Source organism: Theropithecus gelada, chromosome 10, assembly GCF_003255815.1.
Source record: "Theropithecus gelada isolate Dixy chromosome 10, Tgel_1.0, whole genome shotgun sequence".
Taxonomy (NCBI): Eukaryota; Metazoa; Chordata; class Mammalia; order Primates; family Cercopithecidae; genus Theropithecus; species Theropithecus gelada.
This window is the reverse complement of record NC_037678.1, coordinates 13,717,359-13,745,087: the sequence shown is the minus strand read 5'-3', so window position 1 is coordinate 13,745,087 and position 27,729 is coordinate 13,717,359. Positions and strand designations below refer to the sequence as shown.

At 51.0% G+C, this 27,729-nt stretch overlaps 1 protein-coding gene and 1 long non-coding RNA gene across 3 annotated transcripts in view; one reads left to right on the top strand and one right to left on the bottom strand.

Moving 5' to 3' along the window:
• LOC112632941 overlaps window positions 1-20,599 on the bottom strand; it is a 25,961-nt gene extending 5,362 nt beyond the window's left edge. Inside the window, exon 1 of the long non-coding RNA XR_003121463.1 lies at window positions 20,248-20,599. This is a non-coding gene — a long non-coding RNA (uncharacterized LOC112632941). The remainder of the gene's footprint in view (window positions 1-20,247) is intronic.
• On the top strand, window positions 8,874-27,729 carry NCF4 (neutrophil cytosolic factor 4). 2 transcript variants are annotated; one of them, XM_025399161.1, is made up of 10 exons: window positions 8,874-9,107; window positions 14,331-14,415; window positions 15,187-15,340; window positions 17,579-17,649; window positions 20,571-20,698; window positions 21,805-21,862; window positions 22,479-22,577; window positions 25,339-25,469; window positions 25,715-25,780; window positions 27,342-27,729. In XM_025399161.1, the coding sequence occupies exons 1-10, from the start codon at window positions 9,076-9,078 to the stop codon at window positions 27,535-27,537; spliced, it is 1,020 nt and encodes a 339-aa protein (XP_025254946.1). In that variant the 5' UTR covers window positions 8,874-9,075; the 3' UTR covers window positions 27,538-27,729. The 2 variants fall into 2 exon arrangements, with proteins under 2 accessions (XP_025254946.1, XP_025254945.1); XM_025399160.1 differs by having other exon boundaries at window positions 25,339-25,780.

Below are 27,729 nucleotides of genomic sequence, written 5' to 3'. Positions count from 1 at the left end.
GTGGATCACTTGAGGCTGGGAGTTTGAGACCAGCCTGGCCAACATGGTGAAACCCCATCTCTACTAAAAATACAAAAATTAGCGGGACGTGGTGGCAGGTGTCTGACATCCCAGCTACTCAGGAGGCTGATGTATGAGAATGGCTTGAACCCCGGAGGCAGAGGTTGCAGTGAGCTGAGATTGTACCACTGCACTCCAGCCTAGGTGACAGAGCGAGACTGCATCTTAAAAAAAAAAAAGAAAGAAAGAAAGAAAAGGAAGAAAATGACAAGAACGCATTTGCCAATCCCTGCTCCAGTGTATTGGGTAGGGTACAGGTTCAGCTGCTGTAACAAGCATCAAAAAATCAGCTGCTAAAACACAGTAGCAATTTCTTTCTCCCTGAAATATCTGAACAGAAGCAGGGTCAGAGATCCAAGCTGTTTTGTTGCTTAACTGTTCTCCATAGTTGGCCTCTCCAGCCAGCTGGAAGGGGAGATGGGAAATGGAAGATACACCTTCTCTCTTTCAGGGCCCGACTTGATGGCATGTCCATGGCCTCCCCTCCCATTCCATTGATCAGCAACCGGTCACATGGCCACAGGTAGCTGCAAGGTAGGCTGGGAAATGTTCTCTTTAGCTGGGTGGCCATGAGTCCAGCCGCAACTCAGGGACTTTTATCACTACAGGAGAAAGGACAGAGTGGATCGTAGGGGATATTAGCAGTCTGCTATACCTTATCGAGAAGAACAAAGACAGAGTGCAGAGGGGAAGGATTTGGCATTCCCCGCAGGGTATTGGAAGAAAATGTGTAACATGCTCAAATGAAGTAGGTGTCAATAACAGACACAAAATACCTCCTTCTTCCACTTCCTCCCTCAAATATTTATTAAGCCCTCATTTATATTAGGCTCTATTTGGATGCATTTTGCAGATAAATAACCTGAGGTTCTGGGTGCTTGAGGGAGTTGTCTGAGAGTTCGTAGCCAGAGAGTGAGAGCTCTTTCTGCCTTATTGCCCTGTTTCCCTTGGGACACCCTGGAGCTGGGAGCTGGGTCTTAATGCCTATTAGGCTGGCTAGGTTTGGCGACACGGAAAGCACAGGAGTAATTTTTAAAGGGAGAATTCTAGAAAGCAGACTGCTTGAATAGATTTTGTTAGACTGAAAAGGCAAAAGGAGATACCGAGGTAACCAGAGATAGAAACTGCAGGGAGCAGCCATCACCCCTGCGGCTGCAGGAATGGAAGGAAGAGAGCGGGGTTACCCTAGCCTGGAAACTTGGAGGAGGGGACTTAGAGCTGCGGGGAGGAGCTGGGACTCAGAATTGCGACCTCTCAGGAAGGGGTGGGGTGAGACTGGCTTTGGGAATGTGAAAAAAACTAGAAACTAGAATCAACTGCTGCTGGGCCAACATGGCTTCCAGGGCAGGGCAGTTGGGTCCCAGCTGCAAACAGAAAGAAGCAAGCTCCTCTTCCTCTCCCATCCTTCCGGTCTCCCTCCAGCGCCCCCTCCTGGCCGAGAGCAGCGGAAATCAGCCGACAAAGCAGAAGAAACAGGGTTTAGAGTCCCCGCTCGGGCACCACAAAGCAGAGGGTAGAAAAAAGGTTTGGAGCTGGGAGAAAATCATTTAATAACCAGCCCAGAAGCTATGACTCATTTAGACCCCCAGGCTGTGCAGACTTGGAGCCACTGCCTCTGAGCCAGCGCACACCGGTTACGTTGGAGCCTCTGTCTCCTGATACATGGGTCGGTGGGAATGCAAAATGGGTCAACCACTTTTTGTTTGTTTGTTTTTTTGTTTGTTTTTAGACCGAGTCTCGCTCTGTCGCCCAGGCTGGAGTGCAGTGACGCGATCACAGATCACAGCTCACTGAAATCTCTCCTGGGTTCAAGGGATTCTCCTGCCTCAGCCTCCCAAGTAATTGGAATTACAGGTGCCCACCACCGCGCGAGGCCAATTTTTGTATTTTTAGTAGAGATAGGGTTTCACCATGTTGGCCAGGCTGGTCTCGAACTCCTGACCTCAGGTGATTCACCCACCTTGGCCTCCCAAAGTGCTGGGATTACAGGAGTGAGTCACCGCACCCGACCCGGAAAACAATTTTCCTAAAAGTTAAATAAGGCATCTACCATGTGACCCAGCATCTCTCTCTTAGATATTTACCCAAGATAAATGAAAGCACATGCTCACTCAAACATTTATGCTTGATGTTTATAGCCCCTTTGTTTGAACAGCCCCAAACTGTAAAAACAAAACCCTAATGTTTATGAACTTGTGTTTGGAAAACAACTTATGTTATAGCCATACAATAAAATACCAGTTGACAATAAAAAGAATGAATACCGATGTACATATCAACATTGATGAATTTCAACAGCGTTATACCATGTGGAAAAAAACAAACAAACAAAAAGAAAAAAAAAAAAAGAAAAAAAAAAACAGGCACAAAAGATCACATACTCTGTGGTTTTGTCCGAAATTTCAGAAATGGCAAAATAGTGTGATAGAAAGTGGATCAGTCATTGCCAGGGCCTGGGTGTAGGGGAAAGAGATTGGCTGCAAAGTGTCCTGAGGGATCTTTTGAGATAAAGGAAATGTCCTATATAATGATTATGGTGCTGGTTACACAATTGTCAAAACCCCTGATGCTTTCAGTTGGTAAGTTTTATGGTGTGTAAATTGCACCTTGATAAAGCTGATTGTTAAAAATTGAAGTAGAATGCTGTTAGAAGTGGTGCTTCCCCCCCTTGCTTCTAATACCACCTTCTTGCAAGCCCATATCCAAGTAGTGGACCAAGGCATCTTATAAAAACATAAATTCAATCATATCACTCCTTGTTTAAAACACTTGAATGGTTTCTCTTTCCTCTTTGAATGAAATCCTGAGAATCACCATGACCTACAAGCCTATCTGTCCTGCTCACTGACCCTGACATTTGTAGGGCCTGGAGCAATGGGACAGAGGCCCATGTACCACGATTCTAAATATGTACAGTTATGAATTAAGCCAATCAACTGCTAAAAAGGAAGTTCTATCCTACTTTGATAAAAGTACCTTCATGACAAACTGGAAGGCCAGGTTCAAATGTAGAGTTTGGACTTGTTGGAGTTCTGTCCCGGAATGTAAGGTTAATGAAAGGCAGACCCTAGACTACAGCCTACTTCCATTGCCTTTCCACCCCCGGATCTATCTGAAACCTCCAGTCTACCTGCCAGGCTGCTGTCGACGGTTGTGTTTGTAACCTGTAGGGACCAAAGATAGTACTGGAGATGGAATCAGAGAAACTGGATGTGAAACATGTATCTCCTGGTTTTCCCCAAATTGTACTTGATTCTGTATGTGTGTGTACATGTGTGAACATGGGTGTGCATGCATGTATGTGCATTTCTATGTGCCTGTGTGTACATACATGTGTGTGCATGTGTACATGTACATGTGTATATGTATGTGTCTCTGTGTCCATGCCTATGTGTGCATGTGTATATGTATGTGTGTATGTGTATACGTGCCTGCATGTGCATGTGTGTATGTGCATGTGTGTTATGTGTGTACGTGCCTGTGTGTGCATGCACGTGTGTGTATACATGTGCGTGCATGTGTGTGTATGCCTGTGTGTGCATGCATATATGTGCATGTGTGTTGTGTGTATATGTGCCTGTGTGTGCATGCATGTGTGTGTATACATGTGTGCATGTGTATGTGTGCCTGTGTGTGCATGTGTATGTGTGCCTGTGTTGTGCATGTGTGTTTATTTGTGTACCTCAACAGCAGTGTGAGCTTCCTGAGGGCAGCAGTTGTGCTGGATTCATCTCAATATCCTTTCTACCTGGTGCAGAGTGGATGCTAGATGAATGCTTGTGGAGTGAATAAATGAATGAATGAGGGCCAGTACAGCACAGTTACTAAGTGTGAGTCTTGAAATCAGCCTGATTTGAGGTCCAAATCTTACTCTGCCGGTCATTAAGCAAGCTGCTTTGGTTTATTCTCCTAATCCCGTAAAGCCTGGGTTTCCTTATCTCCCGATGGGGCTAAGAATTCCACTATTTTATGGGGGTTGGTGTGAGGATTAAGTAACAACAATCAGAGCCAACATAGACCAAGCCAGGCTGTGGGCCAGGCACTGTACTAAGGGCTTTGCAAATGCTAGCTCACGTGCTCCTCCTGGCAATTTCACGGTGTAGGGGTGGTTACACAGTCAACTCTCAGAGTGACTTGGCTGTTACGGTATTTATGATGGTAGAGAGGAGATTCAGGATTCTTAGCCCCTGGGGGCAGCTTCCCCTGAGTGTGGCTCAGATTCTGGCTGATAGGGCTGTCTGGAGAGGTTGTCTGAGCCAGCAGGTTGCACGCTCTGCCTGGCCAGCTACAACTTGACCCTCGGCTTGGCCGGGTCCTTCTAGTGCGGCTTATGACATTCAACCTCTAGGTGGCGCTGCAGAACGGGGACTCCGCTGTTGATCGCGGCGCCCCAACCCGGCGGTCTGTTCCCGTCAATATTTAGATTAAACGCAAGGCAAGTGCGCGTTCGGGTGCCCCCGAGTGGAGAGAGCAGATGACAGATGCGGGACGAAGTTAGAATTTAACGTTAGTTGTATGACAGAGAGGACCAAGCTGTGCAGCAGAGGGAGACAGAAAAGGGAGGGACCAAGTCACACCAAGGAATGATCGTCAGTAATAACATTAACGTCTACAATTTATTGACCACCTGCTATGCGCTGGGCACTGTCCTAAACATTTCGTGTTCATTCCCTTATTTAACATGCCTCTGGTAAGTACGTGTCTCAAGAACAGTGGCTGTGTTTCATTTAGGGCCTAGCACACAGTAGGTGTCTGGCACATAGTAGGTTCTCAACACATTTGGAAATGAATGAATACAAGAATCTTGCAATGTTTCTCTCCAAGTAATAATAATGTAGAGGCAAATATTATCTCCATTTAGAAAAATGAACGATGATGGGAAAGTTTGCACAGCTAATGCATGACAGAGCCAGGGCACCGTGAGGTTTAGACCCAGCTCTGCTGTGTGCGGGGGCTTCCCAGAGAAGAGAAGGCGCTCTGCCTTCAGGGAGTTTGCTGTCTAATTGGCCACATCTACACCCTTCCTGTCTTCAAAAACTGCACGGGTGGCCTGCCAGGGATGGCTATTTATGGCTCAGGGAGGAGGTCCAGTGAAACTCCCCTCATAAATTATAAAGGGAGACACATGTAGGTCAAGATTGGGGAATTCAGTGCGTGAGGGATCCCCAGGAATCTTATACAGTCCAATCAGGGATTTTCCTTCTCTTACCCTGGATAGTGCCTGATGTAGGCAGCGGGAATTTGCTGAGGACCCATAATGAGCTCTCAGGGGTAGCTCCTGGTCCTGTAGAAGAGGCTCACCTCCTCCGTATCACAGAGTTCTCAGCCCCGGCCGCTGGCTACTCAAAGGCGGGTTTCCTCATCTCCAAAATGGGGGCGATGGCTTATCTTGTATACCCCAGCACCTGCATGAGGAAGGATTGAAAAGTGCTGTACACTTTTGTGATTCGCACATCCATTCCCCATTCAGACTCTGGGGATCCCCCCAGGCATGGTCTAGGTGTACTAGACTTTTTCCTGGACACATGATTATGAATGGGCATTAGTAAGTGGTGTTATGCAGAGATGCCCTTCTCTGAGTGGCCTCTGGTATTTGTTTTTTGGGTTTTGAGAATATATATATTTTTTAGTATTCCATGGTCTTTATCATTGCCAGGCTGTCACTGAACTGCCACTTGCGTTTGGCTGCCCCTGGTCATTTTCTTCCTTCTCCTAACTCACTGCTTCAAGTTCTCGGTTTGGCAGAAAGAGAGGACCAGGCTCCTTTTATATTTCTTCTGTGAATAAAATATGCCAGTGTCAATGCATAGACTTTGAGCTATCAATTCTGACCATTCAATAGCTTTTTTTTTTTTTTTTTGGTTTATTCACAGGCTGTGGGTTGTGGAGATTATAAAAAGTCAGGTCTCCATAAGTAAGAGGTCACTTCAGGCATTTCTTTGCATTTACCCAAAAAAGATTCTGGCAATACTTGCTTAATGGAACAAGTCTGAAGAGCTTGGCTACTCTTCCAGGCCATCCCTCTGCCTCATTCTCCGCCTGCAGCAACAGCAGCAAGAGCCCAGTTCTGGAGTGGGAGTAGAAGGTATCGGCGTTGCTGCAGAGGCAGGACAGGAGCCCATTGCTGACCGAGTGCCTGGGCTCAAATTACACTGTATCAGAGCTCAGGCATAAAATTAGCAGCAGTGTTCTGTGTATGAGGAGACAGAGGAACACCCGTATTCAGCAGAACCGTGTGAAGGGACAGAAAAAAAGGAGAGAAAGAGGGGAGGAGGGGAAGAGCTGACCCGTCACGGGCTCTTCCCTGGACACCTTTGTCCCCCAGGTGCAGAAGTGGCTTCCCAGTGGCTGAGTCAGGGCCACAGGAGGTTTCTTGGGGGTGGCGAGGGCCGGGGTTAGGAAGACAAGCCATGAAAAAACCTGGGAAGGTAAACTTGAGGGCTTGACCCACCTGACACATACACACACACACACACACACACAGATATACACTGAACACTATAAAAAAAAGGAATAAGAAATTTCCATGTGTCTAGGCACTTTTATACATTTTTCTATTAATTCCTACTACAACTGAATTAGGCAAGACTATTTTACAGATTGGTGAAGAAGAAAGGTTCAAAAAGGACGTGTTATCTTGCCTGAGTTCACCTATTATAAATGTACTTGTGTTAATGCTCATTTGGGCACCGACTGCGATCCAAACATCTAAGCATATTCTCTCATAGTCACAATGCCACCACTATACACATTATATGCTTTTTTATAGACACAACAGAAACGCACTTACACTTGCTTATGCCAGCTGTATGTGTTTATACACAAATATGTGTTTCCAACTGTAGGCATATACTACACACACTGTTTACACAATCGCCTGCAAATTCTGTATCATGCTTGCTTGCTAAAATTGTTTTGCCATTTCCTGTCCTTCCTGACCAACTGTAGGCCAATGTCCTCCTCTTCCCTCAGTTATGGCCGTGTGCTTGCACCTCTTGGTACTTACAGACACCTGCACTAATAACGCTGCTCTGTTATTTCTGTGTTTCATTGTTTCATCCTGTAGCCTGGGAGCCCTGAGACACCAGCAACTCATCAGACTTACTGTTTGTATTATTTCTAGTTCTTCGGGTGTGAATTCTTCATGATGTGGAGGCTCTGAGCTGTCTTTCACAGCTCACGATTTGTAGTTTTGGTCTGTGAGTTGACAGAGTAGACCCTGTGGAGTCACTGACTCCACACTGTTTTTATATAATGCCTCAGTTTAGGATTTCTGCACCACATGGATAGCTTATATCTGGGCCTTACACCAGTGCAGAGGGCAGGCTTGAGGTTGATCTGGTACACACGTCCCTTGTTCCACCCATGGCCTGCGAGAGGACCTCAACTCCTGCTGTGACTCCAAGCTGACGGCTGAGAAACTCTGTTCCCATAATCGGTTCTGACACTCACTTTACACTGAGAGCTCAGATTTGACTTTCTGCCAACAGCAGGACCTGTGGCCTGTACATAGTCCCAGATTTGGCATTAAAATCTCAGCCCAACAAGCATATCCAGTCTTGGTTTTCCCATGGGCTCTGGGCCACGTTCTCCTCTCCCTGGTACAGATTCCTGACCCCTGTCTTTGATTCTACCTGAAAATTATGCTTTCTTGTTTTTTAGCTGAGACTTGAATGTGTGAAGTAGTTTAAAACGCCTTTCTGCTCTGCATCTATGAATATGAGTGTGTGAGCGTGTGTGGCTGACGGGGAGTTACTGGGTGTGGCTGTGCCAATGACTCCTGGGGACATCTTCTCAGAGAGGTCCCTTCAGAATCAAATAGCCACACCTGTTAGGAGCCGCAGTCACTGACTAGCAGAGTTTCATTCATTCACTGAATATTGGTTGAGTGCTTGCAGTGTGCCAGGCACGCTGCTAGCCAGGGATGCAGTCATTAAACACACAGATACACAAACGACTGTGCGATGACAATAGTTATGAGTGCTCTGCAGTAGACGTGCAGGGACTTGTGAGAGAATGTGGTAGGGAGGGCCTTAATTTAGGGTGAGCGGTCAGGGAAGCTCTCACTAAAGACGTAACTTCTAAGCTGAGATGCAAAGGAGGCAGTGAAGAGCTCGTTCCAGCAGAGGGAACACCATGCACGAAGGCCTTGGGGCGGACGTCTTAGAACATTCTAGAAATGGAAAGGAGGCCAGTGAGAAAAAGGGAGCTCAGGAGTGGAGGTTGGGGAAGGCTGCAGGGCTTCAAGGGCATAGGAGGCAGGCAGAGCAAGGACTCTGGACTTTCTCCTGAGCACAGGGTGATGAGGCAGGAGAGTTTAATCAGGGAGGGTGAAACTCACTGATTGGCAGCCCTGTGAAAGAGGATTGGCTAGACATGGACATCTAAGGATGAGGAAAGGCACTCCCAGAGTGCCAGGGAGCGTAAACCAAACTTCACACTCTAGGACGACAGAGGCCAGAGGAACCGGGAGGGCTTCCTGGAGGGGGTGGCATTTATTCTGGGCCTAAGGGATCACAGGAAAATGGAGACCAGCATTCCAGGCCTGGGGAAGAGTTCAGGCAAAGGCTTGGCAGTAAGAGAACAAGGGCTGGGTTTGATGGGCCAGAGGATGAGAAGTGACTCCCCAAGGTCACAAGACCCCCTGATGGCTGGGACCCCATCTCTGATGGAGCAACTTCTGATACCCAACTGAGCTTAGTGCCAAGGACTGGCATCAAGGAAGTGGATTCCTGCAAACCTGGCACCCGAGGGTCCACTTCCTTAATTTCTGTGCAGCTGGGAGGTGAGGTAAGAGGAAGTGTGGGTCACAGGCTAGGCCCAGAAAGCCTGGAGGAGGAGCCTCTGCCAGAGTGGAGAGAAGCAGGCCTGAGCCTCCCCAAAGGCAGCTCTTGGGGACTCCCAGGACCGCAGGCTGAGAGGAGACGCAGGGTGGCTGGAGGAAGTGAGAGGTGAACTCAGCCTGGGACTGGCTGGGCGAGACTCTCCACCTGCTCCCTGGGACCATCGCCCACCATGGCCGTGGCCCAGCAGCTGCGGGCCGAGAGGTGAGTGCCGGGGTGTGGCCGCCCCCGGGGCCTTCTCACTGCCCCTGATAGGCCTTGGGGAAAAAGGCCAGTCCTTCTGCAGTCCCTGATCAACATGAGAGGCTGGGGTTGAGTCAGAACCCAAATACTCAGAAATGCAGCCTCTCAGAACTGCTTTAAGGAAACTTTGAGCTGTGGCTCACCACCCTCAGACACAAATGAGAACACCGAGGCCCCAAGAGTGGGAGTGACTTGCCCACGGTCACACAATGAGTGACTGGCCGTGTCTGGAGAGAAATGCAGGTGTCCTGGGTCCCAGACTGGGGCCCTTTGCCTCACATGGGGATCAGCAATGACTTTCCATCTTCTATGCAAACAGAATTCACAGAATCTGGCTTGTTCTTCCTCTAATCAGGGCTTGCCTCAAATGTCACCTCCTCTGAGAAGCCTTCCTGACGGCCTTTACCTCATTGCTGTCTGACCCTTTGCCCTATTTCCCTTTTCTGCCTAGTTCTTATATTACTGGAATAATATTACATGCTCATTTATTATTTTTTTCTTTATCATTGGCTCCCCCATGAGAAGCAAGCTCCATGAGACATTTTGTCTGTTTTGATCACTGCTGTATCCCTAGAAGGTAGCTCATCCCTGTTGAGCACCAGGACCAAGGGCTCAATAAATATTGCTAAATTAATGAATACATGAATGAATGGATGGATCTTTGAGGTGAAAAATGTCTTAGATTCTTCTAGTCCAACCTTGCCATTGTACAATTTAGAAATCTGAGGCCCAGGGAGGATAAGAGACTTACTCAGGGTCACAGAGAATGACTGGCAAGGCTGGGGCTTGGAGCACAGCCTCACCAGCGTCTAGCCTCGTCGCTTGGGAAGTGTTTTCAGAATTCTTCCTTAGTAGCTAGGCCTGCGCTCTGAGCTACAGGGGCCCTGAGGACACAGAGCCTGGCCCCTGCACCCCCTGGACTGGCACAGCAGGTGACCCCTGTTACCTAGGTGGAGGCCACTCGGGGTCACCAGAGACAGGCCAGGCTGGTGTGGGCCTACACGGGGAACAGAAGGCCCACGGTGGGGCCAGGGGCTGGAAGTAGAACCTGAGGGTTGTGTGGGGGCAAGGGCAGCAGAAGCAAATGCTTAGAGGGGAGCCTGCGTGGCCTTCCTGAGCCTCAGAGCAGGGTGCAGGAGCTGGGTAAGGCTGTCCGACCTCAATTCCTTCCTCCCCACACATGCTCCTGGTGGACCCAGCCGCACGCAAACTCGAACCTTCCGGAAACAGCAGCTGTTTGAGGCTTGGGCACTTCCTGCTTTCCGGGGTACAGGGTTCAGGGGATGACTCTGAGAGCTGGCCAGCAGCACTGTGTGCTCCCTCCCCTGCTCCCTGTCCCCTTTCAGCTGCCTTCGCCCTCAGATGGGGAGGGACTGCTTTTCATGAGGCCTTGAGCCAGGTACTGGGGGCACGGGTCTTCCTGTACCTCGAAGGCCTTATCTGAAAGTGAGCCTGGATTGTTCTGCTTGAGGTCAAAGCAGAGAGTACGAGGAGAGGGCACAGGTTGGCGCAGCAGGACTTTCTAGAACTCCAAGGCGAGACATCCAAAGATGGGGAGGGCTGCCTCAGGGGTGGCAAGTTCGGTTCCAACAGACATGCTTTGAGCACCTACTGTGTGCCAGGTGCCAGAAAAGCTGCCCTGGCTGCCCTCCAAGGATTCTTCCAACCTCAGCCTCCCCTGGGTCAGGCTTCAAAGCCTCCCCCAGGCCAGGCTCCAAAGTCCGTGAACTACGCAAGTGTGTCTTGAGGCAGAATGTCCTGGCCCAGCAGGGCCTGGGTGAGGTCCCCAAGGGAGCAGATACTCTAGGGGACTTCTGGTTGAGTTTGCTCCTCTTCTTGCCTGCCCTGCAGGCAGCCAGGCCATTCTTATGCTGCCCATCAAAAAACTCCATAAATGCAGACGAGAATAGTGGCTGTGTATTGAGCAGTACTGAGCACCTACTGTATCCCGGGCTCTGTTCTGGGCATTGGGATGTAGGGTGAGGAGAGTCCCTGCCCTTGTGGGGATTTTAGGGCTGTGTTTGTTACAGATGGGACTGCAGGACCACCCGGAGACATAAGTTCTTCTCCTGTCCCCATTTTACAGAGGAAGGAAGGAGCGGAGCACAGGGAGGAATCTTCCCAAGGGAGCTTGATCTTCTTGTCCCCAATGCTGTGACTGTGCCTCGAGCATCTGCCAATGCGTCTGCGAGGCATCAAGGCGCCTCATGAGCGGGCCCTGCCTGTCTCTCCGGCTGGTCTCTCATCACGTCCCGCCTCCTGCTCTGTGCTCCAGACGTGCTCAGCTCCCTGCAGTTCCCTGAACTTGCCCCTCTTGCACAGCTGTGGCCTTTGCACCTGCTGTTCCCCCTGCCTGAAAGGCCTTTCATGCCGTCCTGCGACCAACTCCTCTCTGCTTTTCCCGGCTGACCACTGGCGCTGCTTCTTCTGGGAAGCCCTCCTTGACCACCCTCAGCCCAAGGATGCCCTCTGACAGCACATGAGCCTCCATAGTACAAGCTCCTGCTCCCAATCTCTCCTATCTGCTGCGTGATTGATTCTTTGAGGGAATAGAATAATGGCCGTGCTCCTGTTATAGTTCAAAATGCCATGTGCTTTTCCTTCCCAGCACTATGCCCATTTGAATTATGTCATTATCTGTTTAGTGTCCAGCATCCCCTTCCTTTCCCCTTGGAGCTGTGAGATCTGAGGAGCCCATATGTCTTAATGGGCTTAGAACAGTGTCTGGCCCACAGGCAGTGCCACATACAGGTTTGCTAAAATTATAATTAGTTTAGATGGGGACACAGGCCGAGATGGGCTGGGATTTTTTTTAAGTTCACACAGCACGTTGCTGGGAGGCTCAGAGTGCGGGGCAGTATGGCAGTGTTCAGTAACAGATCTCTGGAGCCAGACTACTACTGCTTGGGCTCAAATCCCAGCTTCCCGACTTTACTTGGGCTAAACTTACCATGCCTCAGTCTCCTGATCTGTACAAAGGTGACACTGTCTTAGAAGAGCACCTGGTGACCTCAGGTAGGTAGCTGTCGTTCTTATTACCCAACCTGCCTGCTGCCCTGCTCAGGGCTGTTTCTACCCTTTAGGTTCCTTCCCGTGCGCCCCCCCCCCCCCCCCTCCTACCCTATCATACTGCAGAGGAAATTACCCAGGACAAGCACAGCCTCAGGGGAGAAAGTGGAGGAGGAAGCTTCTCCTAAGGGTATCACCGAGGGAGCAAGTGTAGAAAGTGAGTGGGGCTGGGCAGGGGGATTTCCACTACCTGCCCACTGCTACCCTGAGTCACCTCTGGGTGGCAGCCCCCTGAGTTCTGATGCAGCCTCAGATTCCAGGTCATGTGGGTCCGGCGTGGACTGGGACTAGGGTGTACAGACTCCTGAGGTCCCAGCCAGCTCTGGGGTCTGGGACTTGGCAGCCCCTGCAATCCCCCCACCACTGCTGCCCCTGCCACTCTCTCCTGTTTCCCACTTGCTGCACCAGAAGAATCATAGTTACTTCTTGTTTTTTCCTTGTCTGTCTCCAAGTGACTGAACTCAGTGACCCCTCAGAGACTCCTGGCAGTGCTTTCCCCCACTCCTTGGAAGTCTGTTTCCTCTTCCCCTATCTGTCCCTCTCAGACCCCTCCTCTGTTCCCTGATAGCTCTTCACCGTGTCAGGAGCGGGGGTCTCAGCCACAAGCCACAGGCAGAAGGTTATTCCTACCTCGCCCCTTTTAGCTGAGACCTCCCATGCTGAGATCCTGAGCTATACAACAGGCCTCTCAAATTAGCATGCCCCAAACTGAGTCCATCCACCCTGCCCCCCCATTCCCGGCCAGAAGTGTGGGTGTCACTCTTGACAGTGCCTTTTCTTTTACCTCCACATCCAAACAGTACCCAGCCTCTCCCGATCATAACTTAGGAACAACAAGAAATCGGTAATGTGTCTGTTGGAAATGCGTTAGGCTGCAGGGAATGGAGGAACTGACGATGGCTTAAACAAACAGGGGATTAATTATTTGGTCACCTAACAAGAAGTCCCGGGAGGCCGAGGTAGGCAGATCACTTGAGGTCGGGAGTTTGAGACCAGCCTGGCCAACATGGTGCAACCCCGTCTCTACTAAAAATACAAAACTCATCTGGGTGTGGTGGCTTGCCCTGTAATCCCAGCTACTTGGGAGGCTGAGGCAGGAGAATCACTTCAACCTGGGAGGCGGAGGTTGCAGTGAGCTGAGCTCACACCACTGCACTCCAGCCTGGGGAACAGAGTAAGACTCTGTCTCAAAAAAAAAAAAAAAAAAAAAGGCCAGAGGTAAGCCATAGTTGGTTCTGTAGGCCAGTGACATTAGGACTAGCACCCCAGAGATTCCTTCAGCCTTTCTCATGTCTTGCTTCATGGAGACAACATAGCTGCTGTAGGTCTGGATGTCACACTTGCTTCAAGACTGCTTTCAAAGGGGTAGACCATACTGAGCTTGTTCATCCCTTGGGATCAGGAAAGCAGGCACTCTGGGGAGTGCCCCATAGAGAGACTGCCTAATTGTGCCCAGGTTGGGGAAATCCTCAAAAAGGCAATGATATGTGAGCACTCTGGGGAGCCCCCTGCACCACGCCTCCTCTTAGGTCTCATTGGCCAGAACAGGTCACATGGTTGCTCCTAACTGCAAGGGAGGCTGGAAAACAGGAGCTGGATGGTGATGTTTGGCTCAGACCCATCATGGTGCAATGGACAGCAATGTGTTAGACTATAATTTGGCTATTGCTATATGGCTGCCAGCTTCCCATTCCTTCACTCAACGTGGCTGCCAGCTTCCCATTCCTACACTCAACGTGGCCACCAGCTTCCCATTCCTACACTCAACGTGGCCACCAGCTTCCCATTCCTACACTCAACGTGGCCACCAGCTTCCCATTCCTACACTCAGTAAGGCCGCCAGCTTCCCATTCCTACACTCAGTAAGGCCGCCAGCTTCCCATTCCTATACTCAGTAAGGCCGCCAGCCTCCTATTCCTACACTCAAGGCCTGGACTGTGTCTTCTTGTCTCCATATTCCCAGGGTCAGTGGCAGGACCTGGCCTGGGAAGGGGTGCTAAGAGACGAATGTTGGATCCACAACATCGGTTTGCTTTGCACTCTACCTCATATCCGGTGGGCCCACAAAATACATCAGAGTGATAACCAGGATTTCTTTTCCTCTGCTACGCACAGTGACTTTGAACAGCTTCCGGATGATGTTGCCATCTCAGCCAACATCGCTGACATCGAGGAGAAGAGAGGCTTCACCAGTCACTTTGTAAGAGAGACTCCTGGACCTTCACCCTAGAACCTCTGAACTTCCACCCAGCTGACCTCTGAACCTTGTCCTCTGACCTCTGAACCTCCAATTCTCTGATCTCTTAACTTCTATCTCAGTGGCTCTCAACAGGACCAATTTTGCCCATTTGACATTACCCTGGGAGATTCTGATTATTGCATCTTGGGGCAGGTCTATTTCACATCTAGTGGGTAGAATCCAGGGTGCTGCTAAACTCCCCACCATGCACAGGACAGCCCTGTCCCCGGTAAAGAGCTATCCGGCCCCAGCATGGTACTAAGTTTGAGAAATCCTGATTGCGTCCTTTGACCTCTGAACCTCCACCTGGAGAGTCGGGGGTGAGGGACTTTAGTGTTGCCCCCACAACACCCCTGTCATATTCAGACACAGATGGAGGAGGAATCCTGCACCTGCAACACAGCCAGGGGTAGGTTCACTCTGCACCACGACCTCCAAGGCATGGCTCCTCATTTCTTGGGCCTGAGTACGTGTTTGGCCTATTTCCAAGGGCTCTTGCCTCTAACACTAGGTCTCACTTCCTCTCTTTTTCCAGTTTTGTTTTGTTTTGTTTTTGTTTTTGTTTTTCAGCAAAGCTCATCTGCTTCTGGGGCACCAGCCTTTTGACTTGACACGGGTCTCCTTCTCCAGAGACCCTTCTGCATCCTTATCCTCCTCCCCTTTTCCCCTCTGCCTTTTTTTGGCTTCTGCTCCTGGCCCCTGAGCCCTCCCCACAAACCCTGTCCTCCTTAGGTTTTCGTCATCGAGGTGAAGACGAAAGGAGGATCCAAGTACCTCATCTACCGCCGCTACCGCCAGTTCTATGCTTTGCAGAGCAAGCTGGAGGAGCGCTTTGGGCCAGACAGCAAGAGTAGCACCCTGGCCTGTACCCTGCCCACACTCCCAGGTAGGCAGCCACTCCTGTCCTACCGCTGCAGAGCTGCTGACTCTCCTTCCTTCCATGGCCCCTGACACTGTTCCGTGATTTGATCTCAACCCCAGTGAAAACTGTTCATGTAGTTTATAGCCCCCACTCCCGGCAGTCATGGACTGCCAAGCCCTCCCCACACGGCTCCCCCTGCCTCACATTGTGGCTTCCACCCCAAGCACTCTAGCCTCACAGCCCTGGAGCTCTGATGACAGTGGTGGCCACTCGCTCCTGCTGTCCACTACCAGGAGGCCACAGTCTGGAGCACGTCAGCACCCGGCCTCCCTTCCTTAGAGACAGGAATCCACCAGTCTGGTCCCTAAACACACTGACTCACCTCCCTGCCTGCCCTCAGCTTCCTCCCACGAGATCAGCCCTCTGACTTTATAGTCTTGGCTTCTAGCGTCCCTGTGGCTCTCCTTCTTCCCCTGTCCTGCCAGGAAGTTGGGTAGCCTCACACCTCTGCTTACAAACAGTCCCCTTGCCCCCTGGTCTCCTCGTCCTTCCTCCCCAGCTGGATCCTAACATCCACCTTGGACAGCGCCAAGCCCTTAGTTGCTTAGCACCTGCCCCGTGGGAGGAAACCCCATCACGAATGGGTTACAAGGGGGTGGTCTCAGTGGCGCTCTTCATGCCCTGCGGGCCAGAGACAGGGACCACTGTCTCCCTTCTCCAAGCCTCAGGGCTCCAACCCCACCTCCAGCTTGTTTTTTCTGTCCCTGTCTCTCTGTCTCAGCATATGACTCCGCTCCTTCTCATCCAGCCCCGTCAAGGAACTGGAAGCTCCCCCCAGAACTGTTGCCTGCTCTAAGCCAGCCTCCCCTCTCAGGCTCCATTACTTTCCCTCCTCTCTCTTTTGGGGCTTTCCCCTGACAATCTACTCCTCCTTTTCCTTGTATATTCATCTTTCCCTTGATATACCAACTTCCTCTGCTAAGCGTCTCCACAGCCTCAACCCTCTTCTGTCTTTAAACAATCCTGAGCCGTGAAACAGCATTCTTACAGCAAGCCTCCCTGAGCCTCCGTGCCCACAGGACCCCCAAAGATCTCTTTCTTCTTCCTTTGGCAATCACATTCGCCCACTGTCTCACCTTGGCATGGCCATCCTCCCAGCTTGGTTTAGCTCTGACTACTCCACAGAAATTCCGCTCATGGTGAGATGAGCCATGACCCATCGTTTCTGGCTTCCATGACCAGTGCCAAGCCTCATCTTCACACCCTACTCCTTCCTCTGTTAAGGTTTCTCCAACCTCCGGAGGCACCAGTGTCTCCCAATACCCTTCCTACCTTACTAGAGATTCCTTCAGCTTCTCTGTTACAGAATCAACCTTCTCTGCTGCTCCTTGGAAGGTGGGGATCCTCTGAGCGGACATCCTCTGTCCCCTGCCTTGTCTTCTCATTCCAAACACTCACCCTGGCAAACTGACCCATGTCTGGGACTTTAATTGTCACCTTCTTGCTCCTAACTCCCAAATGTCTAGCTCTAGCCCAGAGCCTCCTACCGCCACCACCACCACCTCTGTCCATCTCCTGGACACCAGGAGCCAGGCAAGTTTCAGGCTTGCTTCCTCGTGGGGGTTCTCGAGGTGAATAGTTCCACCAGTGCGCCCACCTGAAGGCACCTGGAGGAGACATTTGTCTCTTGGTAGCCCATCATATTTCCTTTTCCTCCAGAACCCTCTGCCTTTGAGCTTGAGGAATTGTTCATTCATCCACTCAACAAATGTTAATTCATCTGGGCATGATTCTAGACCCATGGTTCTTAACTATGGTGGTATGTGGAAGTGCCTTGAGAGATGGAAAGAATCCCGGTTCTTGAGTCCCACCCCCAGAGATTCTCTTTTAATTGTTCTGGGGCAAGTGCTACACAGTGAGATATTTACAAGCTCCTCGGGCAGCTTGAATGTGCAACCAGTGTTGCCACTGTCCTGAGTCGTGTGTGTGTGTGTGTGTGTGTGCGTGTGTGTGTGTGTTTGGATGAACAGGCAGTAAATAAAAAATAAGAGAAGAAAAATATCAGCTGGTGATAGCACAACTCAGAGGATGAAAGTTGGGTGGTGCCAGAGTGGCCACTTCAGCGCTGTGAAAAGATAACAGGGAAGAATGCTGAGCCATCGGGAAGGGGCTCCGGCCAGGGTTCCTGGCCTGCAGGGGCAGCCCTGAACCCCGGGGCCGTGTTGGGCCAGGCTCCTAGGACAGCTATTTGTCTCTTCTCAGCCAAAGTCTACATGGGTGTGAAACAGGAGATCGCCGAGATGCGGATACCTGCCCTCAACGCCTACATGAAGGTACCAGTGGGTCTTGCCACCTTGGCACGTGGAAGGGCATGGAGTGTTGGTGGGGGAGCCCAAGTACCATCCCTGTGTATGGCTTTGGGAACTGGAGCTGGCTCTGTGGCTCTGATGGCCCCATCTTCAATCCCTAAAGGCCTGGTCTGGGGAGAAAAACAGGATGTGTCCTTAGGGTTCCAGGGATAGGAGCAGGAGCAATGGAGAAGCTACAGGAGCCACACTTGGAATTGACAAGTCTTCATTTAATGCTCTAAGCCCACAGGTAAATGTCTATGCCAGGTGTTAAGATACAAAGGTGAATTCCATACAGAGCCTGCCCCCAAGGTACCCACTGTCCCATGGGAATGCCAACAGGTGGATCGTAAGATCACACGGAGACATATGTGTGCCTCCATCATGGGGTTGTGGCCACGTAGCATCTTTGTGCAAACTAGAGAAGGTCTCCTCTGGAACAACACACCCCCTCACCTGAGCATGGGCTGGATTTTAGCTACACTCATGGGTCTTGGCTGGGGGTCCTTGTGTATTCTCCGACCTGCAAACTCTGCATCTCTATGAGATGGGAGCATAGAGGAAGGAGTATCTTAAAGGCAGAGGCCAAGGTGGCCCGGAAAGGACTTCCACCAGCCAGAGCCATCCAGGAAAGGGGCAGTGTTCCTCCTGAGGTGGCAGTGAGTGCACCGTCACTAGAGGCCTGATAGCGACCTCAGGAAGCTGGCAAGGGAAGCCCTCCTCCCAGCCCAGAGGCGTCCTCACGGCTGAAGAGCACTGGACTATAGGGTCCTTTAGTTTTGACTCGACATTGACTGGCTGGGTGATTTGGGGTGAGTTGCCCATCCTCTCTAGGCCTTGGTTTTCACACTTGTGAAATGGAGCAGTGCCCTCTAGTATCACAGGAGTGAAGTTGGGATCTGTCGAGAACAGGATGAGAAAGTGCTTTGTAAACTGTGAACCTGCTTCCAGAATGTGAGAGATCTTGACTCTTGATGGAGGAAGGGAGCAGATGGAGGGCAGAGGAGGTGGGAGGAAGGAGGAGAGAGCAGGTAGCTGCAGGAATCCTGGGCTCTGAGCAGGGAAGAGGGAGGGAGGGAAGCTGAGTGGGCTCCAGCTGCTCCTTCAGGGTGGCTGAGGCTCCATCCTTCTCCCCCTGGGCTAGAATAGGGGAGTGGACTCTGGAGGGATGGAGGGAAAGAGGAAGAGAAGGTAGGAGGTGAGGCTGGGAAACTGGGGCTCCTCATTCCACACCTGGTCTTAGCAACCAGCAGCCCAGAGGATCCATCTCTGCCTCTTTGTGTCCGATTGGGTTCCTGGAAGTCAGAGACCATTCAGTGCAGGAATCTCTGCCATGGCCACCCCATCCTGTGCTTGCATACCCTCAGAGACGGGGAGCTCACTACCACTCTGCCCTGACCAAGGCTGCTTGTCCCATTGTTGGGCAGCTATGAGAAAAGCCCAACTCTCCATAAGTCGTACCCACTGGTCTCACCCTGCCCTCATGAAGAATGTGAATCACGTGATAATGACAATTGCCTGGAACTACGTGAAGAGCTTTGACTGGCAACCGGAAAGCTCTTGATACACGTTTATGGATACATGAATAATCTTATTTAATTCCCCAGTAACTTGTGAGTTAAGTGTGACAGAGCAGTTAGGTAGTGGGATGAGATTTGAACTACTCACATCTCTGTGACCCCAGGGTTTCAGCTCTTACCCACTGTGCCTCATTGTAATGAAAATGACAGTAACAATGATGATATCCAACTTTGATGGGCACCTGTTATACGCCTGTTCTAAGGATTACGCATATATTTACTTATTTAATTCTCACACAATCCCACAAGGGAGAGGCTATTATTGTCCCCATTTTATTAATGACTATCTGGAGCCAGGTTTGCCCAAAGCCACCCAGCTGGTGACAGGAAGAGCTGAGATTCGATCCCAGGAGCCCCTGGCTCCTGAAACACCTCCCAGGCTGTGCCCATATGACAGCCTTTTCCCGACTCTGCGTCGCCAGTTCCTCTCGGACAAAGTTCCCCGACCCCACCTCAACCTGCTGCCCCCATGAGATCCTCTGCAGGGCTCTGGGTGCCTCTGGGGCCTCAGTACCCAAAGCCAACCTCAGTGTCCCCAGACCTGTATGCTTGGAGTTTGGTGAGATGACCCTGCCAGGCGCTCGGTGCTCGCGTCCTCACAACTTCAAGGTCTTTGCATCGTGGTGGGTGTAACCAGCTTGGATGAAACAAGGACACTAGGGCTCAAGTCTGGGTCCTGCCACTTAGCTCTGCTCTTCAGGGCCAGGTACTTCCCTCTCCAAGCCTCAGTTTCCCTAACTATGATATAAGATAAAGTATCAGGAAGCATTTTGTAGGCTATAATGCCACCAACTGTTGTTAATTTGGGTTATTTTGGGAGCCGCCACCCCCGCCGACTGTTGTCTCACCTTGAGCTTTGGGTAGCCTTTAGTGACAGACGGCTCTGGGTGCCCCAGCTCTGTCCCCTGCTAGGCTGTGTGGTCTTGGGCAGATCCCTTCACCTCTCTGATCCTAACTCATGGGATGCCATGAGATGGAGCAAGGGCATGCATGTGATACCCACCTGGTGAAGTCACCACCAGATCATGTTACTTGTCATCTCCATTATTGCTGTTTCTGGAAAACTTTAAGTCTTTTCTGAAGGGACTCTTCTCAAGCCCCTGGTCCCTCTCGTGACCTTGGACCCAGGAGCAGAGCTTGTGAAGTGTTACCTTCAGCATGCTGAGTTTTCTTATTTTTTTTAAACAACGTGTTTCTGCTATCAGGCAACATGCATTAGTAAAGAGAGGTGGGCTGATGTCAGGGCTCGGGGATGGGACATCCGGGCTGGGGTGTCCAGATCCTTCTGCTGACTACCCCACCGGTTCTGCTGTCTCACCCACACAGAGCCTGCTCAGCCTGCCGGTCTGGGTGCTGATGGACGAGGACGTCCGGATCTTCTTTTACCAGTCACCCTATGACTCAGAGCAGGTGCCCCAGGCACTCCGCCGGCTCCGCCCGCGCACCCGGAAAGTGTAAGTGACCAGCCCCTGGGCTTCCACATGGCCAGAGCCCTGGGTCCCTGCTGGAAAAGCATCTCTTTTCCCCAAAAGGAGAGAAGGAAAATACAGATCAGCCATATCCCTGGACACTCCAGGGTGATTTGGTTTATTCAATGGGTTTAGAAAGTAGTGTTCAGGTTTGGAGGGACAGAGAGTGTGTGCCTTTCAATGTGATCATAAGGACTGGAAGACAAGGACTGGGATATTGACTCTGGAGAGTCTGGTGCCACAGCAACCACTGGGGATGACCCAGAAACTCTGGGTGCCTGGAAAGAATTGGGGGCAGAGAGGAGAGAAGAGCTGCCTTATCCACAAACATTCTCTGAGCAGCTCTGGGAATGCCTTCTCCTGGTGTGTTGGAGCTCCGTGGGGCCAGCTGTGGCTCTGGTTGTATCACGCTGGCCTCCAGGGCACACTGCTCCTCCCTTATTCCAAAAATCCCATCCCTCCCACCAAAAATTCAGCCACTCATAGACTGCTTGACTTCCAAAGCCCAGGTTGCTGCTACTAACAATTCTGGAAAAAGCAGGACGGAACTCCTGAGCTCCCCACCAGCTCCTCCCTCCGCTTCCTCCCACCAATGTCTCCAAGGGTCCTCTCCATGCCTGGCATCTCCCCTGTGCACACAGTCAGGTGTGTCTTAATTCCAGCTGTGCCACGTGGCAGCCACGGGCCCCAGAGCAAGGCACTTTACCTCTCCAACCTTCAGTTTCCCTCTGCTGAAAAATTACAATGGTCACATTTACATCAGAGCTTGGTTGTAGGGAGCAGAGAAACGAACAAATCTGAACACTTTGGCAAGTGAAAGGCATGGAATGAGCATGTATCCCCTTCCCCACCTGCTTTCTGAGCCTGGCTTCCTGGTCCATAAAGAAGGGAAAACAACCCTACCTCCAAAGTGGTTGTGAGGATTTGGGGACAAGTGTGCCCACCTGGAGAAGGAATTGCAGCCACATTTCAGCATCTTCTCTCTCCCTCGCCTTCCCCGCTCCTTGCAAGGGGCTCCTCTGGACACAGAAGCAGGAAGCTGGGCCCTGAGAGAATCACAGGGCTAACAAGCCCCTCTTCTCTCTCCACAGCAAGAGTGTGTCCCCGCAAGGCAACAGCGTTGACCGCATGGCAGCTCCGAGAGCAGAGGTATCCCCCACCCCCGTGCTGGCCAGGCTCTCACACTTTGGGCATCGGTCTTGGCCCACCTGCCAGCCACTGGGCCTGTCCTGCTGGGCGCTGCTGTGTGCCTGGGAGAGTGCTGAGCACCTGGAGGAAGGAAGGGGTTACAGCCTCAGCCTCTGCCACTGGGCATCCCAGAGCCCAGCTAAGGGGAGGGAATGTGACCAGCGTGCGGAGCCAGAGGGGAACGCTTCCATCCGTACGCTCCTCCGGTCAGTTTGCCTGAGCCTCCTCTGAGTCGGCCCTGCCTTAGGCATGGAAGCCGCAGAGATGACTCAGACAAGGCCCAGCCTGCGATGAAGCCTGGGGACCAGGGTGAGTGCTCAGCCCAGAGAGTTCGAACCCTTCCGTGTGTGCTCACCCCGACCAGGTCTGGAAGGAGCACCCAACCTAGAGTCAGGGAGACCTGGGTTCAATTCCCAGCTCCTCCACTAAAAAATGAGATGGCCTCAGACAAGTCGCTTATGCTCCCTGAGCCTCAGTTTCTACATCTGTAAAATGGGAGACTAAAGTATGTAAGGCACTTCTGTAGGAACTCAGTGAGTGTTTTCTCCTTCCCTCCTTACTGCACGCTTCTCCTCAGGCTCTATTTGACTTCACTGGAAACAGCAAACTGGAGCTGAATTTCAAAGTCGGAGATGTGATCTTCCTCCTCAGTCGGATCAACAAAGACTGGCTGGAGGTGAGTTCAGAAGTGAGGATGGAGGTGAGATTGGAGGTGAGGTTGGAGGTGAAATTAAAGGTGAAGATGGAAGTGAGGGTGGAGGTGAGATTGGAGGTGAGGAAGGTGAGGGTGGAGATGAGGCTGGAGGTGAGGATGGAGATGAGGGTGAAGGTGAGGATGGAGGTAAGGGTGGAGGTGAGGATAGAGGTGAGATTGGGGGTAAGGTTGGAGGTGAGGATGGAGGTGAGATTGGAGGTGAGGATGGAGGTGAGCATGGAGGTGAGATTGGAGGTGAGGGTGGAGGTGAGATTGGAGGTGAGATTAGAGGTGAATATGGAAATGAGAATGGAAGTGAGATGGAGATGCGGTTAGAGGTAAAGATGGAGGTAAGGATAGAGGTGAGGAAGGTGAGTTTGGAGGTGAGATTAGAGGTGAGGATGGGAGTGAGTTTGGAGTCGAGGATGAAGGTGAGGTTGGAAGTGGGGTTAGAGATGAGGTTGGGAATAAGGATGGAGGTGAGATTGGAGGTGAGGATGGAGGTGAGAATGCAGGTAAGATTAGGCTGAGATTAGAGGTGAGGCTGGAGGTGAGGTTGCCTCAGGCATTGTATGCTTCAGAGACTGAGGACCATCTTAGAAGGCCTCAAGGAAGAGATGCAATCTGAGGATAGTCCTGGAGATCCAGGCAAGCTGGGGAGCCTGCAGGACACAGCCTTTGGGGAGGCAGATGTTCGGTGGGAGCAGAACATTCTGGAGCCCATGCACTTGTCTTTGGTTCTGACCCTGAAAAATGGGCTGCTTAGGGCAAGTAAGTTCACCTACTGAGTTTAGTTTCTTGGTCTGCAGTGGGTGTCTCAGCAGGGGCCTATTGACACTGGGGCCAGATCGTCCCGTGTGGAGTTGTCCTGAGCATTGCAGGGTGTTCAGCAACATCCCGGCCTCTCCACTAGATGCCAGCAGCACTGCTAAGTTGCAGCAACCACATGGCTGTCCAGATAATTTGCTCCTGAGCGGCGAAATCGCAGCCACTTGTGTAATATGGGACAACAGTCCACACCCTGCCTGCAGCAATAAAAGCTGCTGATGAAGAGCGCGAACTCAGAGTCAGCCTGTTTGGGCCATTTCCTAGCTCTGTTTTTCACTAGCTTTGTGGACCTTTGGAAACTTGCTCAAACTTGTGGTTTCCTTTTCTGTAAATGTTTCTTCATCGGCTTCCTGGAAGGGGTAAAGGAGGTAGTAGATGGCCAGGGCTCGCCCCAGAGCCTGAATGTGTGGCGCCTGGCCAGGTACTAGGGTCATTAGGAGACCTAAATGAAACTTCAAAGCCAGGGCCTTTCCCAGTCACTGCTTTGTCCCAGCGTGGCCCACAGAAGGGCTCCGTTCTCACTCAGTGAGTGGAGGTGGGAAGTGGCTGTGTTGGGCCTTGGCATGGGGCCAGCCTTTCATATTAGGTCCTGTCTTCAGACTTAGTGCTCCTGTGGGGAGTGCCTGAAGGAGGTTCTGGGACAGACCCAGAGGCAGGGTCAGCTCCCGGGGGTCCCAGGACCTCTAAGAGTTGGGTTGGGTCCCTGGCGTCCAGGCCCTGCAGAGGAGCTTGTAGTAACCACTGGTTTAGCCAGTTTAGCAGTTTCCATTTTACCCTAATCATAGATTTCCATCTCAGGAATTCAGGGCTCTTACAGCTGCCTGAGGAGTATCTCTGGGTCACTTTCTAGAAATAGAAAGCATGTATTGCCTTCCTGTTTTCCGGAAAGTCCTACTTATCAGTTCGCTAGCTAACTTCCGGCCTCAGGGGCAGGGAAGGAACCACCTTGAGCCTTGGTTAATATGTTTGCAAAATGGCATGTAAATAATCCGTCTTCCATAGGGTTGTTGTGAAGATGAACAGAACATGTGCCCAAAGCCCAGGCCGTGGCCGGGTCTGGGTCTGATTTGTGGCTACGTGATCTAGAGCAGAGGCACAATTGTATCTGATGAATGAATGAGTGAGTGGGATCAGCAGCAGGCCCTTCCTCATCCCTCATCCTCTTCCTTCCATGTTCTATTTTCATCTGTAACACCTGCCACCATCGGACTCGTTGGATAGGTCATTGTTCACAGCGTGCGCACCCTGTCATTCTCCATCGTACTGGAAACTCCATGGGGGCAAGGACTTATTATTATTTATTATTATTATTATTATTTTTTGAGACAGAGTTTCAACTCTTGTTGCCCAGGCTGGAGTGCAATGGTGCGATCTTGGCTTGCTGCAACTTCCACCCCGCAGGTTCAAGTGATTCTCCCGCCTCAGCCTCCCGAGTAGTTGGGATTATAGGCATGCGCCAACATGCTTGGCTAATTTTTATATGTTTAGTAGAGACGGGGTTTCGCCCAGTTGGCCAGGCTGACCTCAGGTGATCCGCCAACCTCAGCCTCCCAAAGTGCTGGGATTGCAGGTGTGAGCCACTGCGCCAGGCCCAAGGACTTTTATCTATTTTGAGAGCCCAGAGCCTGTCAAGTGGCTGGTTCTCAAGAAGTCTTTGTTGAATGAATGAGTGAATGAGTGAGACAAAAGCAGCTTTCTACATAAATCCAGACCCTGACATATTGTAAAACCCAAATATAAGCCTTCTTAGAAGTGACCAGCTCAGTGAACTTCCTCGCCTTCTCTCCTCCCTCTACGGAAGAAGACCAGGACCTCGTCTGCCTTTCCCCGTCATTAGAACGGGGCTGAGGGCTCCGAGGTGTGGCTCTGCTGCCTCTCCTCTCACCAGCCTGGCATCCCTTCTCTTCCTCTGCAGGGCACTGTCCGGGGAGCCACAGGCATCTTCCCTCTCTCCTTCGTGAAGATCCTCAAAGACTTCCCTGAGGAGGACGACCCCACCAACTGGCTGCGCTGCTACTTCTACGAAGACACCATCAGCACTGTCAAGTTTGTGGCCTGGGAGGGAGGGGCCTGTCCAGCCTTCCTGCCATCCCTACCACCGCCACCTCTCGTATCACCCTCTCTTGGGTCCCTCTCCCACTCCAAAGCCACCAGTGGCTCCCAGATGAGCCACAATGCTGTAACAAGACATCAACGTCCAGGGTGGCCTGGCCAGCCTCATTCCCCTTTTCCCCACCCCACACCCCACTTCCAGCCTGATGCCTCCTTACCCCAGCCTGTCACCCCCTTAGAGACATCGCAGTGGAGGAAGATCTTAGCAGCACTCCCCTATTCAAAGACCTGCTGGAGCTCACGAGGTGAGGGACTGGGAATGGGGCTGGGGAGCCAGACACTCTGGAGAAGAGAGCGCAGGGAGAAATGTTAAACACTAGTACGAAGGTGCTGGGGTTTTGCATGTACTTTGTCTTCTCGTTTTATCCACAGCCCAGTCCTACAGGTTAGGTAGCATCTCCCCACTTTAGAGACGAGTGGGGAAGCCGCAGAGAGGTTAGGGGACTTGGCTGAGCTCACACAAGTTGTGGGTTTAGATCCGGATCTGCAGCTGGAGCTAAAGTCTCTCTGGCTAAAAGCCTTGGACTTGAGCCATCCACCCTCAGGGACTCACTACCCGCCCCAGGTCCAGGACATTGCTGGACAGTTATTTTACAGAACGGTAATCGCACTGTTACGTTTCTGACTGTAAAAGTTGTAGCAACTCATTATTTATATATATAATATATATATATATATATATATATATATATATATAAGAAATGTCAGTAACCATGTCAGAAAGATACGAAGAAGTGAAATCACCTCATATTTTTACCCCCCTCGTTAGTGATGTACACTCAGATTTCTTCAGTACTTACACCCCACACACACATGCACACACAGAAGTTACTTTGGCTGCACAAAACCTTTCTGTGGCTACATCATTAATATGGCCATGTGCTTTTACTGGCCTCTTAGGATTTCTTCTACTTTTTTACTACTCTAAACAATGTTGTACAGACCATCTTAGTTCACCTATTTGATGACTTATCTGATCATTTCCTTGTAATGATGCTCAAGAAGTAGATTTGGGGATTAAAGCATTTGCAAGTCTCACAGCCTTCTGGCCCACGTTGTCAAACTACTGGTAGAAAGTTCAGATCAATTTCTATGTACAGCAGCTAAGTAGAAGGATGCGCATCTTCCTGCACCCAGGCCAGACAGTTCCTGTCCTTACAAGGTTCTCCTCAATAGCCTCACACAGGTTTCTCTCTGAGGCTTTATACGGCCCTACTCTGTGCCCAGTCAAACCTACTCTTCTTCACAACTCTTAAGCTTTTAGCACATTTATACACAAGACACTTCAGGCTGTGCCACTAATTTCCTGTGAAAGTCTCTTCTCTTTTTTTTTTAAGATGGAGTCTCACTCTGTTGCCCAGGCTGGAATGCAGTGGTGCAATCTCAGCTCACTGCAACCTCTGCCTCCCGGGTTCAAGTGATTCTCCTGCCTTAGCCTCCTGAGTAGCTGGGATCACAGGTGCATGCCACCACATCCAGCTAATTTTTGTATTTTTAGTAGAGACAGGGTTTCATCATGTTGGCCAGGCTGGTCTCGAACTCCTGACCTCAGGTGATCCGCCCACCTTGGCCTCCCAAAATGCTGGAATTACAGGTGTGAGCCACCACACCCAGCCTCTTCTCCCTTTTAGGCCTCGATATCCCCATCTGTACAATGGGAGGTTGGATTATTTGGATGACACAGGCTTGTGTCAGGCTCTGACCTTTTCTCACTCCTGGCTTCAGGACATAAAACTTTTTTACCCCCTCTTCCTACCCCTACCCCATGCTTAGGCCCTTTGATTATCCCTGACTTTTCCCATGCAGGCGGGAGTTCCAGAGGGAGGACATCGCCCTGAATTACCGGGACGCTGAAGGGGATCTGGTTCGGCTGCTGTCAGATGAGGACGTGGTGCTTATGGTACGGAAGGCTCGCGGCCTCCCCTCCCAGAGGCGTCTCTTTCCCTGGAAGCTGCACATCACACAGAAGGACAACTACAGGGTCTACAACACGACGCCATGAGCTGACAGTGTCCCTGGAGCAGTTAGGGGACACCAGCAAGAACCTTCAGCTCTCAGAGGAGATTAGGACCAGGAAAACCTGGGGTAATGGGCAGACTTCCCATCTCTGAGGCCAGTGGACCCATGGGGTTTGTAATCTGTCTCTTTCTACTCTTTACATCTGATTTAAATAAACCATTCCATCTCAACGGGG